Genomic DNA, 14201 nt, shown 5'->3' with positions numbered 1-14201 from the left:
TGATCGCGCTAGCTCGTTGGAGACTGAAGTCGGGACATCCAATCCTAACTTTGAGGGGGGGGGGATGTTAGGGTGCAAAGTCACTTTTGGATGTGGCTTACCCTTATTGATGTGTAAATGACTTGTCTTTCCTATAAATAGGAAGTGAGTGACACTCATATTTAGTAATGATCATTTTTGGAGTGTTAGACTAGAGAGAGAAATTTATACAAACCCATTTGTATATTCTTTCTAGATTTAATATGAGCTTACAAAGAATTATTTACTCCTTGTGTTCTTGAGTTTGTATGATGATTCACTAGATCTTTTCTTCCTTCTTTTGAAGCATACAATCACTAGACATATGATTTGCACCATGACAATAGTGACAATCAATTCCAGAGTCTCCTTTCAGTTTTTTCTCAACTTTCTACTCTTCCTCTTTAACATCACTTTTCTCACTTTTCTTTTTCTCTTCTCCTCCTGCTTTTGCCACGAACTTTCCTTTTCCCTCACCAATTTTCGACTTTGAACTAAAGGGTTTCTTAAAAAATTTCTTTACCCTATTATTTGAATAAAATGCAACAACTTCATTGTCTGAATTAACCAAAAATCCTTCACTATCAGAATCTTCCTGTTCGACTGACTATTTCTCATTAACTTTCGACATCAAAGCTAATGGTCCTCAAAGACTCATTTTCGATTCCTCAGCAATTTCATTTACTTCTCCTTCATGAGTTTTTAGCAGATTGTACAAGTCATTAAGCGTCGAAGTATCAAAACTCTGCTAAGTTTTTACCATCAATGTCACATTCCTCCATTCTTTGCGCAGACCCATGATGAATGTCAAATTGAACTCCATGGTTGTTCGAGTAATTCCATGGTGATTACACCTGTAGATTAACTCGTTCAACCGATCATAGTAATCTTCTATCGATTCACCATCCCTCTATTTGAATTCATTCAATTCAATCAAACCATGTTTTACAGAATTGATCTTAGTCTTTTCACTTATTTGAAACTTTTCTTTGAGATTGTTCCAGACGTCTTTTGCAGTTGTACAGCTTCTGACATAGTTGTACACAACAGGAGGCAATGCACCACACAATTCTCTCATACATCTTTTGTGGCAACCCGAAATTTTTTATCCTGTTCAGTCTAACACTTCTTTGAAAGTCAAACTCATTCCTACTATCATTTAGCCAAATTTGGAGCCTGTTTGAGTGTTCTGATCCTTGTACGCTTAAGGGATAAGTGTCGGGGTTTATCTACTGGATCTATAGAACAAAGAACGAGCCTGGAACACCTTGACCTGGAGTTCACGGCCACCACATGGGAGTTAACGGCCATAAAATCCATGTGGTCCGTAAACTCCACCTTATATGATGAATGATAGGCCATTTGTTCATTTCTTTCTTTCCCTTGGCTGAAATCCTCTCAAGTATCATCCCGATCTTCATCCCCGATCTTCAAAACTCATAAGTTTCTTTCCCTAACTAGTTGATATCTTACATGAACTAGTGATCTTACATGATTTCATTCATGAAATCATTCCATATATGTAGATCTTCAAGTTTCACCAAGAACACACACTAGTGTTCTTGGCCAAAACCGACCATTCAAGCTCCTAGATCGTAAGTACTCTTGTTGTAACTCGTTGTACACTAGGTTTAACATGTTTAGAGCGTACAATCATCAAGAATAGAGGGTTGAATGAGAGTTTACGGCCAAGGATCTCCCAAGGCCGTAAACTCCCTTTAAGGGTGCATTGATGCCCTCTTGTCCTTCCAAATGACTAGAACTTAGCCCATAACCAACCGCCATTGAACTAGGGACTTCAAACATCGAAATGGTACTTCCCACCATGAGTTTACGGCCGTAAACTCATGGGGAAGTGGTCCCCAGGCCGTAAACACAAGATTAGTGTCATTCTTGGACCTTAAACTCACCTAGCCTCTTGTTTAAGCCTTGGAACACTTAACCACTTAAGACACATTACCTTTAAGCCTCAAATGGAGACCCATTAGAGACTTTACAGCCAGGAGTAAACTCCCCTGGGCTATAAACTCCATTAAGTATGGTCCATTGACCATAAACTCACTTATAATGCCTGGCAATCTTTTGTTGCAACCCAATAGCCTCCTAACACTTTGACCAAAGTGTTTTCGATGCATTAGGATGTTTATACTTGTCTAATTAGTGTTATAATCACTAATTATATATATACATATGTCTTTATATGTTATAAGGATCATTGTGTGTGTTTAAGTCTTCACTTAACACCAAGCACTTGTCCGACACTTCCATACGATCCACTCACTGCAGGTGAGTTCATACCCCTTAAATAACCCTTTTTAGATGTTTATAAATGTTTTTATGGGGGGGGGGGAATACAAGTTGAATCATGCTAGTTAGTACATCAATCACATGTGATTAATAGCTAGCATACAAATGGATTTACTACACTTTTAGCTGTTTACTCAGTATACTACTTCCATATGACTTACTAAAACGTTTTTACATGTTAAAGCTCTTTATCAAACTATCTTACATACTGTATGTTTCCTTTCAAACTCTGTTACAATTGTGTTTCAAACAAAGGTTTTCTTATACTTAAAACTGTTCTTATCAAACAAACTGCTTTCAAATCATTTTATAAACTGACATCAAGTCATCATTTCTTAGTTATTAAACTTTTCAAAGGTTTTACAAAACTTCTTTTATACTTTTATACTGTCAAATGCATGCCCATATATGTATAGTTATATAAGTAATGTTTAAAGGACTTAGGACAGCTATCTCTTTTTATTTCCTTTTCCTCGTTGGGATGTGGCCTTAGGGCATCGGTTAATCGTCTGAATGTCATCTAAATATTAGTTATATATCATGTATACATAAATAGACATAAAAGTTCCATCAGTCAGTTCAGTACCTTTGGGTAGCAAAGGCATACTTTCGTTTATACACGTACATTACTAGTAGCTATAATAGGTATAGTTAGGAGATACTACTTACTATTCCAAGTACAAGGAATCACACAAGAATTAGTTCTTTCATGAGTCTATACTAATACAATACATACTATATGAAGAGATAACAATTACAAAAGTACAATTACAGACATACTAATACAATACATGCTATATGAAGAGATACAATTACAAAAGTACAATTACAGACATACTAACACAATACATACCATATGAAGAGATACAATACACAATAACAGAACATACATAATAAGGTGCTATAGCAGGGAACAAGTACAAGATCTAACTATACCAATGAATCTCTAACGCATTGTTCTAAACAAAAGGTGATAGTTATATTGGGTATACATGATCATATAATCATAATGTGGATGTTCACGGCTTGCAATCATTGGAGGGGTCGCGTTTGGTTCCCAGAATCTTTTGACAGGGAGAGCGTTTAGTATGGGATCTAGCCATCACATTATACCTTAATACTCATTTTTAGGCAATTAGTACAATAGTATTCACTTTATACAAATACTACAGTACTTACACTTTACAGACGACAAATACAAAAGGATACAATTTCAGTTATTTTATATTATTTCCCTTATTACCTTTACTCTGTGTCACATTCACATAATCGATGAGGTAGATTAGATTTGAATAATAATAGATGTACAAGGAAAAACCTTCACTTATTTAGAGGTTCAAACTTTCAAAACAGTTGGGTCTTGGTAGAAGGCTACTTTCAAAACAGTCGGGTCTTGGTAGAAGGCTACTTTCAAAACAGTCAGGTCTTGGTAGAAGGCTTCTTTCAAAACAGTCGGGTCTTGGTAGAAGACTACTTTTTATACTAGTAGGAAATATGAGATTTTCTAGGGTTTTCAAACGTTTACAATTACTTACAAACATTTTCATTCTTATACAAACTTTCCTTCAAACAATTACAAGTCTTTTCTTTACAGTTTTACAAATCAAAGACACATAAATACTTATGAATTCACCAACTTTATTGTTGATACTCACTTTCAAAATAACTTGTATTCTCAGGTCACAAATAGACAGGTACGACGACCAGGTTTTGTGAAGACGGAGCAGTCAAGACTCGTCTTTTATTTTGACTATTCATTATGTTGTTTTATACTATGAAAGAACACACTTGTAATTAAAATTATACTATTAATGTAATGGATGATGTTGTTGCTTGTTTACTACTTTGCATTGTTGTGATACTTTACATGACGTCCTCCGCCTCAGAACGTTTCCGCTGTTATTGGTTTTTGGGGTGTGACATCTTTTCTCAAGCTACTTCAACCTATAAGATTGATCAGTAACACTTGAATTTCCAGATGAAGATCCAATTGCTTGAACATTTGGTGGAGGAGTACTATTTCCAGTAATACATGACCAAAGCTCCTCATCCAACCCGTTTAAGTAGTCTTGCATGCGATCAGCCCACTGATCTTAGTATTCAGGGATGAGCAGTTGAAGATCCTAGCAGATGAGAATATGATGTCATTGAGTTCAAGTTGAAATTAGCCATGAACGTACGGATGAATTTTTCAGAAAAACTTAACACCCCACTCCCGAGTTGAAGCAAAGAAAAGAAGAGAAAAGAAAAGAAAGTAAGGAGAGAAAAGAAGAGAAAAGAAAGAAAAACAAATTTATCTTTTGTGCTCCTGAGTTGGAGAGAAATGGAAGAAAGTTAAACATTTTATACTTTCTTTTCAAATCCATCCAAATCGAAAGGGAAGTTAGGAAGGAAAGTGATCCTTCTATTTCCTTCCACTTCCTTCCTTTAATGAAACTCGGGAGCATCAATCTCTCTTACTTTCCTCTCATTTCCACCCATTTCCTTTCTTTTCTCTCCTTAAGTTGAACTCGGGAGCGGGGTGTAAGAGTTTTTGAAAACAAATAGCTGAAACAATCAGAGATTTCAAATAGAACACTCGATTCAACAAATCAGTTGCAAAATCGAATCACAACTTTAGATCAATAATGATTTTCAAAACAAAAGGTGTGGAAATTTTTGAATCCAAAAATTGATTCAAAAAACTTTTGATTCAGAATGAAAATCAGATCGCAGAGATATGATTCCTGCTGTGATACCAATTGTAGTGGTGTTGATTATGATGACATGTGAGAATTAGTAAAGATCTAGTGAATCATCATCTAAACTCAAGAACACAAGGAGTAAATAAATCTGTGTAAGCTCATATTAGATCTAGAAAGGATATACAAATGGGTTTGTATAAATTCTCTCTCTAGTCTAACACTCCATAATGATCATTCTAAATATGAGTGCCACTCACTTCCTATTTATAGGAAAAATAACTCATTTACACATCAATAAGAGTAAAACACAAATACATCCAAGCGTGACTTTGCACCCTAATACACATAAACATAATGGAAACTAGACTAATCATGATTAAACGAGGCAAACTAAATGTGTAGATGTGAATCCTTGCTCCAGTCTCTTTATCCTTTGATATCTAGTTGAATTCTGTCCTCAAAGGGGTCTTGGAAGGGTATTTTTTCGTTAATAGTCGCAACCTTCAGCCCTCTCCCCCCTCGAATCGACCTAATGTCCAAGATATATATAGTTACCAAAAATCTCGACACCACGATGTGGTAAGGTACCACACCGTGGTCCTCAGGTTTATCCCGTATTCTCCAAGTCGGCGTCAAGAATCGCGAAGATTCCATTCACCACGTCGTGGTGATTGAAAATCTGACTTTTCTCAAAACACGAAAGTCATCTGAGATTGTGTCTAGTTTTCAGATCATTTTGAATCTCATCAATCGAAGTTACGAGTCATGATATATGGTCAAAATACTATGGAGGGGTCAAGTTTTCTAACAACATCCTTCTTGTGTCTTCTTCTTGCCTAAGCTCGCATTTTCCTGCTTCCAGCTTCCATGTTGCTTCTGAACATGTCTTTTATGCTACATAACAAATATTAAACATAATAAGTACCTTTTGTTCTATAATAAACCTAATTATAGCTAAAAGTATTAAGATATGATGTAATATATATATATATATATATATATATATATATATATATATATATATATATATATATATGCATGATTCTGGACCAATCATTTTATATATTTTAGTTATTTTGTTTTCACTATCTATTGTGTGCATGTATGATTGATTCTGGACCAATCATTTTAGTTATTTTAAGAAAATAATTAATGCGTATTACATGTTGAAGATATTATGGATATTAATTACATCTTCAGCATTTAATATGCATTAATTATTTTCTTAAAATAACTAAAATGATTGGTCCAGAATTAATCATACATGCACACAATAGATAGTGAAAACATTTGAACCTAACTCTCTCTCTCTCTCTCTCTCTCTCTCTCTCTATATATATATATATATATATATATATATATATATATATATATATATATATATTACATCATATCTTAATACTTTTAGCTATAATTAGGTTTATTATATATATATATATATATATATATATATATATATATATATATATATATATATATGCACTGAACGAGTTAGGTCATCATGGACTATTGACTTGAGGGTTGACTTTCGTCGACTTTTAGGGTTTGGTCATGTTATTGACTTAGGAGATCATGGAGGGGTAAAATGGTCTTTCACCCTTTCCGAGAGTTAGTAAAGGAATAGTTTAACATCCTTGGAGTTGTTATTCTAAATTGTTAATTAAAAATGATTATAACATATGTAGGCGGAGTCTAGGCCTACCGTTGAGTACGAGACATACTTGCTTACTTACGAGGTGAGTCTTCTCACTATACTTACCTAAGTGGTAATACTGTGGGATAGTGAGGGTCTTAATTGAGTTATTGACCGGAGGGTCTTATGTGCTTATATTGAGTTATGTGATATCATGCATTTTGTCTTTGTAATTTATGTTGTATATTATTTTGTGCCTTATTAAGTTAGGACCGGAGGGTCCAAACCGAGTTGTGAGACCGGAGGGTTCTCATTGAGATACCGAACTGGAGGGTCCAACTCGAGTTGTGAGACCGGAGGGTCTTCACTGAGACACATGACCGGAGGGTCCTTATCGAGATATAGTCATGAGATGCTAATTATTTATGTGTGGTATTTTGGGGAATTCACTAATCTTCGTGCTTACAGTGTTTTGTGAAATATGTTTCAGGTACCTCTCAGGATCGTGAGGAGGCACCAACATGATTGTACATGCCAACTTGAGATTATGTTTTATGGATTATGGGATATTGTCAAATATTTTGTTGTCTTGTGTTTTGAACAATTTATAAATTTGGGTTTGAGAAATATGAAACTGTGTTTTGTATGGTTTTAAAAATGAAAATTTTATTTGAAAATTTTGAGCGTTATATATATTAAGAAGAAAAGAAAGCATAAAAGTACATTGAATGATCGATGCATTTATATATTGAAGATTGCCTTTATATATAGGTTTAGAAAAACGAAAAAAAAAGACAATGAAAGCCAACATAAATATCTAAAATCTAAGAATAAAATTGGCTAATTTATATAATCTTGTTGACCATCCTAATTTTGTGAAAATTCAACATTGCTTATATTAAAATGGAATTATACTTAGTAGATAGTACGATATATTAACTTAATATTATGTACTTTTAAAACATATTTCTCGCAAAAACTAAGTTTTCATAACAACTTAGAATACTCTAATTCTATTAATAGAAATCAGTATAATTTCTAGGTAAAAATCATCTATAGCTATCAATATCAATTACCACTATAACAAATGTGTCTATAATAACCCAATGAAAAATTGTGTTGAAAATTAATAACTAAATTAGACATATAAATCACTTAGTAAGGCTTCAAATAGTCTCAAGAAAGATCCGATCTCTTGTAATTATAGCTCCAAAAACCAATTTAGCTATATGAATATCATACTTCGAACCATGACTTGCATAAAAAACTTATTTTTGATGAATTATATAAACTTCGACATATAGATGAGTTGAAACCATAAAGTAAAAAAGATATGATACACAAAGGCAATAAGTATGTGGAGAGAACAAGGTACACAATTAGTGGGATTTAAGCTGTAACTAAAGCGATAAGCATGAGAAAGTTTTAATCTACACCATGATTGGTGATCATCATAGTTTTTGTTGACCCATGAATAAGGTCAACATAATTTAAACTCCTCGAACAAAAGTCATAATCACATTTCATTTAAATATATTTGGAACCTTTTTATCTCTCTCTCTCTCTCTCTCAAATATATATATATATATATATATATATATATATATATATATATATATATATATATATATATATATATATTAGACGAATGTCCGCGCGTTGCGTAGAAACACCTATACAGTTGAAGTTTTTACAAATATATGTTTTTTTTTAAATATAGAACTAACGATATTGTTAAATTTGATATAATAATTCGTATATGCTAAATTAATATAATATATTGATTATTTTGAATTATATGATAATATATTAATCTATTATAACTGCATAATCTCAATCATTTGAATGACTTCTACCCGCGAGTTACACATCAATAAAATTAAATATAAGATATGGTTTAATGTTATTTATAGTTGTTGTTATTGTTAATTAATTTTTTAAAATTTATTTACTTAATGTTTTAATTTTTATCATTATAATTATTTAAAACATCAAACATTGTTTTTTAATTTTGAAGGTAACAATATAATTTTTTATATAGAGTTATTTTTAACTATTTTATTGAAAATTATTTTAGCCTACTTATTTGAAAACTTTTAAAGATTATAAAAATATCTTTAGGAAATATTTTAGTTAATTTGAGATTACAATTTAGTTTTTTGCATTTATCACTACAATTTATCACTTTTAACTATTTACAAAATATTCTTTGGTTTTTAAGTGAAACTGAAAATTATATTTAAGTTGACATTGTAATGTTATATTGACATTAACAATTTAAGTATTTTGTCAAAACTGTTCAAAAGTTGTAGCTTTAAACTGATAATGGTTTGCATACAACAACATATTAAATCTAATATGTTAAAAGTTAAAGACATACATTTATAAATAGAAGTAAATATATTATTTTAAAAATTACGTTTAGTATATTTATGATTACACTTTAGGTTTGATATTTATTTTACCTTATCAACCAACTTATAATCAATATTAGAAAGACACTACGCTTAATCAATTTTAACTATTTACAAAATATTATTCGGGTTGTTTAAGTTAAACTATAATTTATATTTAAGTAGACCCTATAATGTTATATTCAAATTAATAATTTAAGTATTTTATACAAATTGTTCCAAAATTGTATCTTTAAAATGATAATGGTTTTCATCCAACAATATATTAAAACTAATAAATTAAGTATAATATGTTAAAAGTTAAAAAAACACAACTTTATAAGTAGAAGTAAATATATTATTTTAATATTAAAATCTAGTTTACATATAATTATACTTTATGTTTGATATTTATTTATCATTATTAACCAACTTATAATTATTATTAGAAAGAAATTAAAAAGTCATGGGAGTTTCAAATGAATGTGGTGAAAGGAAAAATGTTTCCTTTATAATATAGTATGATATGATATGATATGATATATATATATATATATATATATATATATATATATATATATATATATATAGGTGAGATTCATTGAAAACTCATAGTTTTCCAATACCCGAGAACTAAAGGTGGAGCGTTAGATCAAAATTAACTCATTAAGGACATAATCTTCATCTTACCAATCTCATTTAATGTTTAATTTTTTGTGTTATTGGAAATATTACTAAAAATGTATAAAAATTAACATAATTAATTAAAACTTTGGATTTTGTTATAAAAATAATAATTTTCGATTTTTTAAAAAAATGCATAGTTCTTAATATTTTTAGAAAACATAAGTTTTTAAAAATGATTTTTTAAAAAAACTGCAATTTAAAAAAATAGTAAATAAAAAAAACTAGAATACTTAAAAAGAAACTATAATTGTTAACCAAAAAAACCAATATTTTAGATGCATATATGCATATTTATTATACTACAATATTCATAAGTAAATAATATAAAAAACATATTTTTATTTACTATCTATAAACATAATAGTACAAATATTATATTCGATACAAAATAAAATCTAAAAAAAAAAACAAAAAATACTACAAATTTTAAAAGCATTTTCATTTAGTCGTGTCAAGATTTTCATATTTTCTTCAATTTATCACTTTTCACCTCTTCAATATTTTCCACAAATTGTTCCAAATCTACAACACAAAAAAATTGATTAATGCAAGAACACTCACAAAAATACATACGTATATGTCATGTATGATTTACATGCGATTATATCATGAAAGATTCACATGTGATTATATAATATGATATTCACATGAGATTGCATCTTTTAAGATTCAAATGTGAATATTATAAGAAAATTTTTTAAAAACTAACGAAGAACACTTAGACAAAATGCATGTGTGCATATAGACGTAATTATATGTGATGTACATGTAAATCACATATAATTTATATGTGAATTACATGTGAATCACATATACTTCATATGTCGTTCACTTGTGATTTACATGTGACTCACTTGTGATTTACATATGAATTACATGTGAATTACATGTGATTCACTTGTGAATTACATGTGATTCATATATAAATTACATATGAATCATATATAATTCATATGTAGTTCACTTGTGATTTACAAGTGAAATACATGTGATTCATATGTGAATCACATGTAATTTATATGTGATTCACTACTGATTTACGTATGAATCACATATAGTTCAAATGCTTAAAAGTTGTTATTGTCTTCGAGTTAGTTTAAGATCAATGTCAACTAGATCATAAACTTCTCTAGAGAAACCACATCAAAATTCTAACTCTAGGTGTGGTTTCTCAATTCTTTCTAAAATAGGAACAAATAGATATTGTAACTTTTGTTTTTTTAATTAAATGATGTTATATTTTCGATGGTTGTTGAGTTTATCCTTAACCGTGGTTAAACCATTAACCGCATAAGACCATCCTACAATGAAGGTGTTTTCTGTAATAATGTAAATTTTTCAAACCAAAATTTTCATTTTCCAAACACACAAAAACTCATATTATATCTCAAAAACATAATTGTCTCAAGTGTCAACACAATCCACATAAAAATTTCATTATCCCAAAATCATCCACATAATCTCGCATCGGTGTGTACAATCAAACCGGTGCCTTCCCGTGATCCTGAGAGGTACCTGAAACACATAACACATAACACGATAAGAACGAAGCTTAGTGAGTTCCCCAAAAATACCACACATATCTCATTAACCTCTCATGGTTATACTCAAATAAGACCCTCCGGTCAAGTGTCTCAGTGGAACCCTCCAGTCCCACAACTTGGGTGGATACACAGCACAAATCACAAAGATATCACAATACTCAATATAACACATAAAACCCTCCGGTCACACAAAGATTACCACTCTAGGTAAAGTATAATGAGAAGACTCACCTCGAAATAAGCAAGTAATAATCTCGTACACGAATCTCGAACTAGCCTCCGCCTAACACATTAGATAAAAATCTCTAATTAACACTTAAATCACGACTTGAAATAAACTAGGTTATTCTCTCTCTCAAACTCTTGGAATGGGTAAAAGACCATTTTACCCCTCCATGGTTCCCATACTCCCTGCCTTGACCAAACCCTAAAGTCAACAGAAGTCAACATTCGAGTCAACTGTCCATGTTGACCTGACTTGCCTAGTGCATCTATGTGACTCGCTGAGTCCCCTTTGTTCCTTCAGATCATCGTGAAACCCCAACTTAACTCATTGAGTTGTCCCGTCAACTCGTCGAGTTACCCATGTCCAGACTCATCGAGGAAAACCCTAGCTGACTCATCGAGTCAGCTCGTTGACTCGTCAAGTCCCTTAAATCAAATCCTCATTTAAACATTTTAAGTAAGATCTAACCCTCCAAACTCTAGATCTAGCCTCCCAAGGTTCGAATTTCACGTAAAGCTTCAATCTTTATGTTTATGCATGGCATATTGGCTCCATAATGCCAATACAAGCTCTAACTAAGGAGTTTAAACACAATAACTCTTTCATAGCTAGATAAAGTTGGGACCTTTGGACTCTATGGACCTCACAAAGTCTAGATCTGATGTATCAATGCTTGGAAAGCACAAGTCATACCAAATCTCAAGGAAATATGGAAAAATCCCCAAAAGTTCCTCATTAACAAGATCTAAACAAAATGACGAGCAAGGTGATGACCTTTACCTTCCAACATAAGCTCCAAGTGAATGAATACTGGATCTCATAGCCTTTCCTCGTTCCTTGCTTGAATCTCACTTCTTCTCTTCCAATGATTCATCAAAACACTCAAATATTAGCTCTATCACTCTCTCTTAGCTCAATGGTTGATTAGGGTTTCACACAGGGGAGTTGGGTAGCTGGTGAGGCGGAAATGAGGACATATGTTCCTTTAAATAGGTCCCAACCCCAGAGATTTAGGGTTTCATCTCACAGTGCCTACACGGTGAGTCGGCTCTCTGACTCATCGAGTCGGTCTTTAAACCCACGTGCTCAATCCAACTCACTCGACGAGTCAAACACCCAACTCGTCGAGTCACTAATTAAATAAATAAATGAAGTACCTGGGAGTCGGGATGTTACATTTTCATTTGTTAAGAACGTTATGGTAATCTCCCATACAACAACATTCTTTTTTGATGCATCAAAGTGATGTATATATGATTCCCTTATCGTGTTCCCTTTATCACCCTTAAAAAATATTTTATGTTCCATTATTGAAAAGATATGTTTATATAAGTTAAAAGGATTTATTATAGGACTAATGAAGCACTAGAATATGGTTTGTTAACAGTGATGTCAACAGTGTACTTTGTCAATTTACAATAAGAAGTTTCATAGCATGGCTCTACACCTATGGAAAATGTAGGTGTGCTAGTTGTAGCTGAAAGGTCAATGTTTGGAGCTTGAGTCAAAGCAACTGCAGATGTTAAAGGAGCATGGTAATGAAAATACTAAACCTTATGTTGTGAGGAAAAAAGAAAGTTAAAAGTCAAAACTCTAATATTAGATCGAGAAATGAATAAACAGATAATGAATGTAGTAATTGTACCTTTCCAGATGTAAAATTAGGGATTTTGAATGAAGCAATAGTCTTTGTTAAGGGAACAAACTCCATGATTGTTAATGTCGTATCAATCTGTTGTATTTAGTGTAACAATGAAGATGATGCACCGTATATGAGATTAAGGAAGTAGGAAGTAAGAACTAAGAAGCATACATTTGGTTGTGTGTCAAATTTGACATCAATTAATGTATTATTGTATTTGTGTATTACTCCCACATCTCCACTTGATAGACCACCTTTCTTTGTTGCAGTTGAATTAAGTACATGCAATCAAGTAACACAACAGATTGATATGTGTATACACTTGCCCATGTGATTTATGGTTCAACAGATAACTATCTAGATGTTCAAAGGTTCTAAAAATAGTTGCCATTAGTATTAGGATTTACATCTACATTACAGGATAAAGCATGATTTAGAGTTTCAGTTTTCAAGATTTGACAAATATAGCATTTTAGGCTTCTAATACATCATCAATTAGTCATCAAATGGAATGCCATTTAATCTCTCTGATTCCTAGTGTCATATTATCACCTCTATTCTATTTACTTGGATGACAATTGACATATCTTCCTATAAAACATAGACCAAGTTCATTGCACGTTACTGAAGCTTAAAAGTTAAAGCAACAAACCAGTACCAATGATTAACATCAAGGTAGCGAATCAGAGACATTTTAAAACATATAATGAAGAAAAATAGATATTTTAACATCTAAGGTATCAAGTTTTTTTTTCAAAATAAACTCAATAGGAAACATAAAATCAAGAAATGGAGTTATTTTTACAGTAGTTTGTTTATACCTGATGAGGTGGAGCGGAGGAGCTGCCAACTGAGGCGGACGATCTGGTAGCCAATTGAAGATTCATTCTATGGGGGAAGACGATTGACAACGACGAGATTAACTGAAATTGTAGTGGAAAGGGATATATATATATATATATATATATATATATATATATATATATATATATACACACAAGCGATCATGAGTTTGACCTAGAGAACAAATTAGATTTGATTGTGAACTTTCTCTCTCTATCTCTCTC

At 31.7% G+C, this 14201-nt stretch overlaps 1 protein-coding gene across 1 annotated transcript; it reads right to left on the bottom strand.

Moving 5' to 3' along the window:
- Positions 1-409: 409 nt before the first annotated feature.
- On the bottom strand, positions 410-13410 carry LOC145050697 (mitochondrial outer membrane protein porin 2-like; the record flags this gene model as incomplete). The annotated part of the gene is made up of 6 exons (XM_078998903.1): positions 410-625; positions 779-928; positions 12669-12776; positions 12848-13039; positions 13114-13224; positions 13306-13410. Coding segments are annotated over 6 exons (882 nt in total), but the record flags the coding sequence as incomplete, so codon positions are not given.
- Positions 13411-14201: the final 791 nt, after the last annotated feature.

Source organism: Lactuca serriola, chromosome 5 (genome assembly GCF_051521515.1).
Source record: "Lactuca serriola cultivar US96UC23 chromosome 5, Lser_US96UC23_V15, whole genome shotgun sequence".
Lineage (NCBI taxonomy): Eukaryota > Viridiplantae > Streptophyta > Magnoliopsida > Asterales > Asteraceae > Lactuca > Lactuca serriola.
The sequence above is the reverse complement of the archived record's forward strand: the minus strand, read 5'-3'. Positions and strand labels throughout refer to the sequence as shown.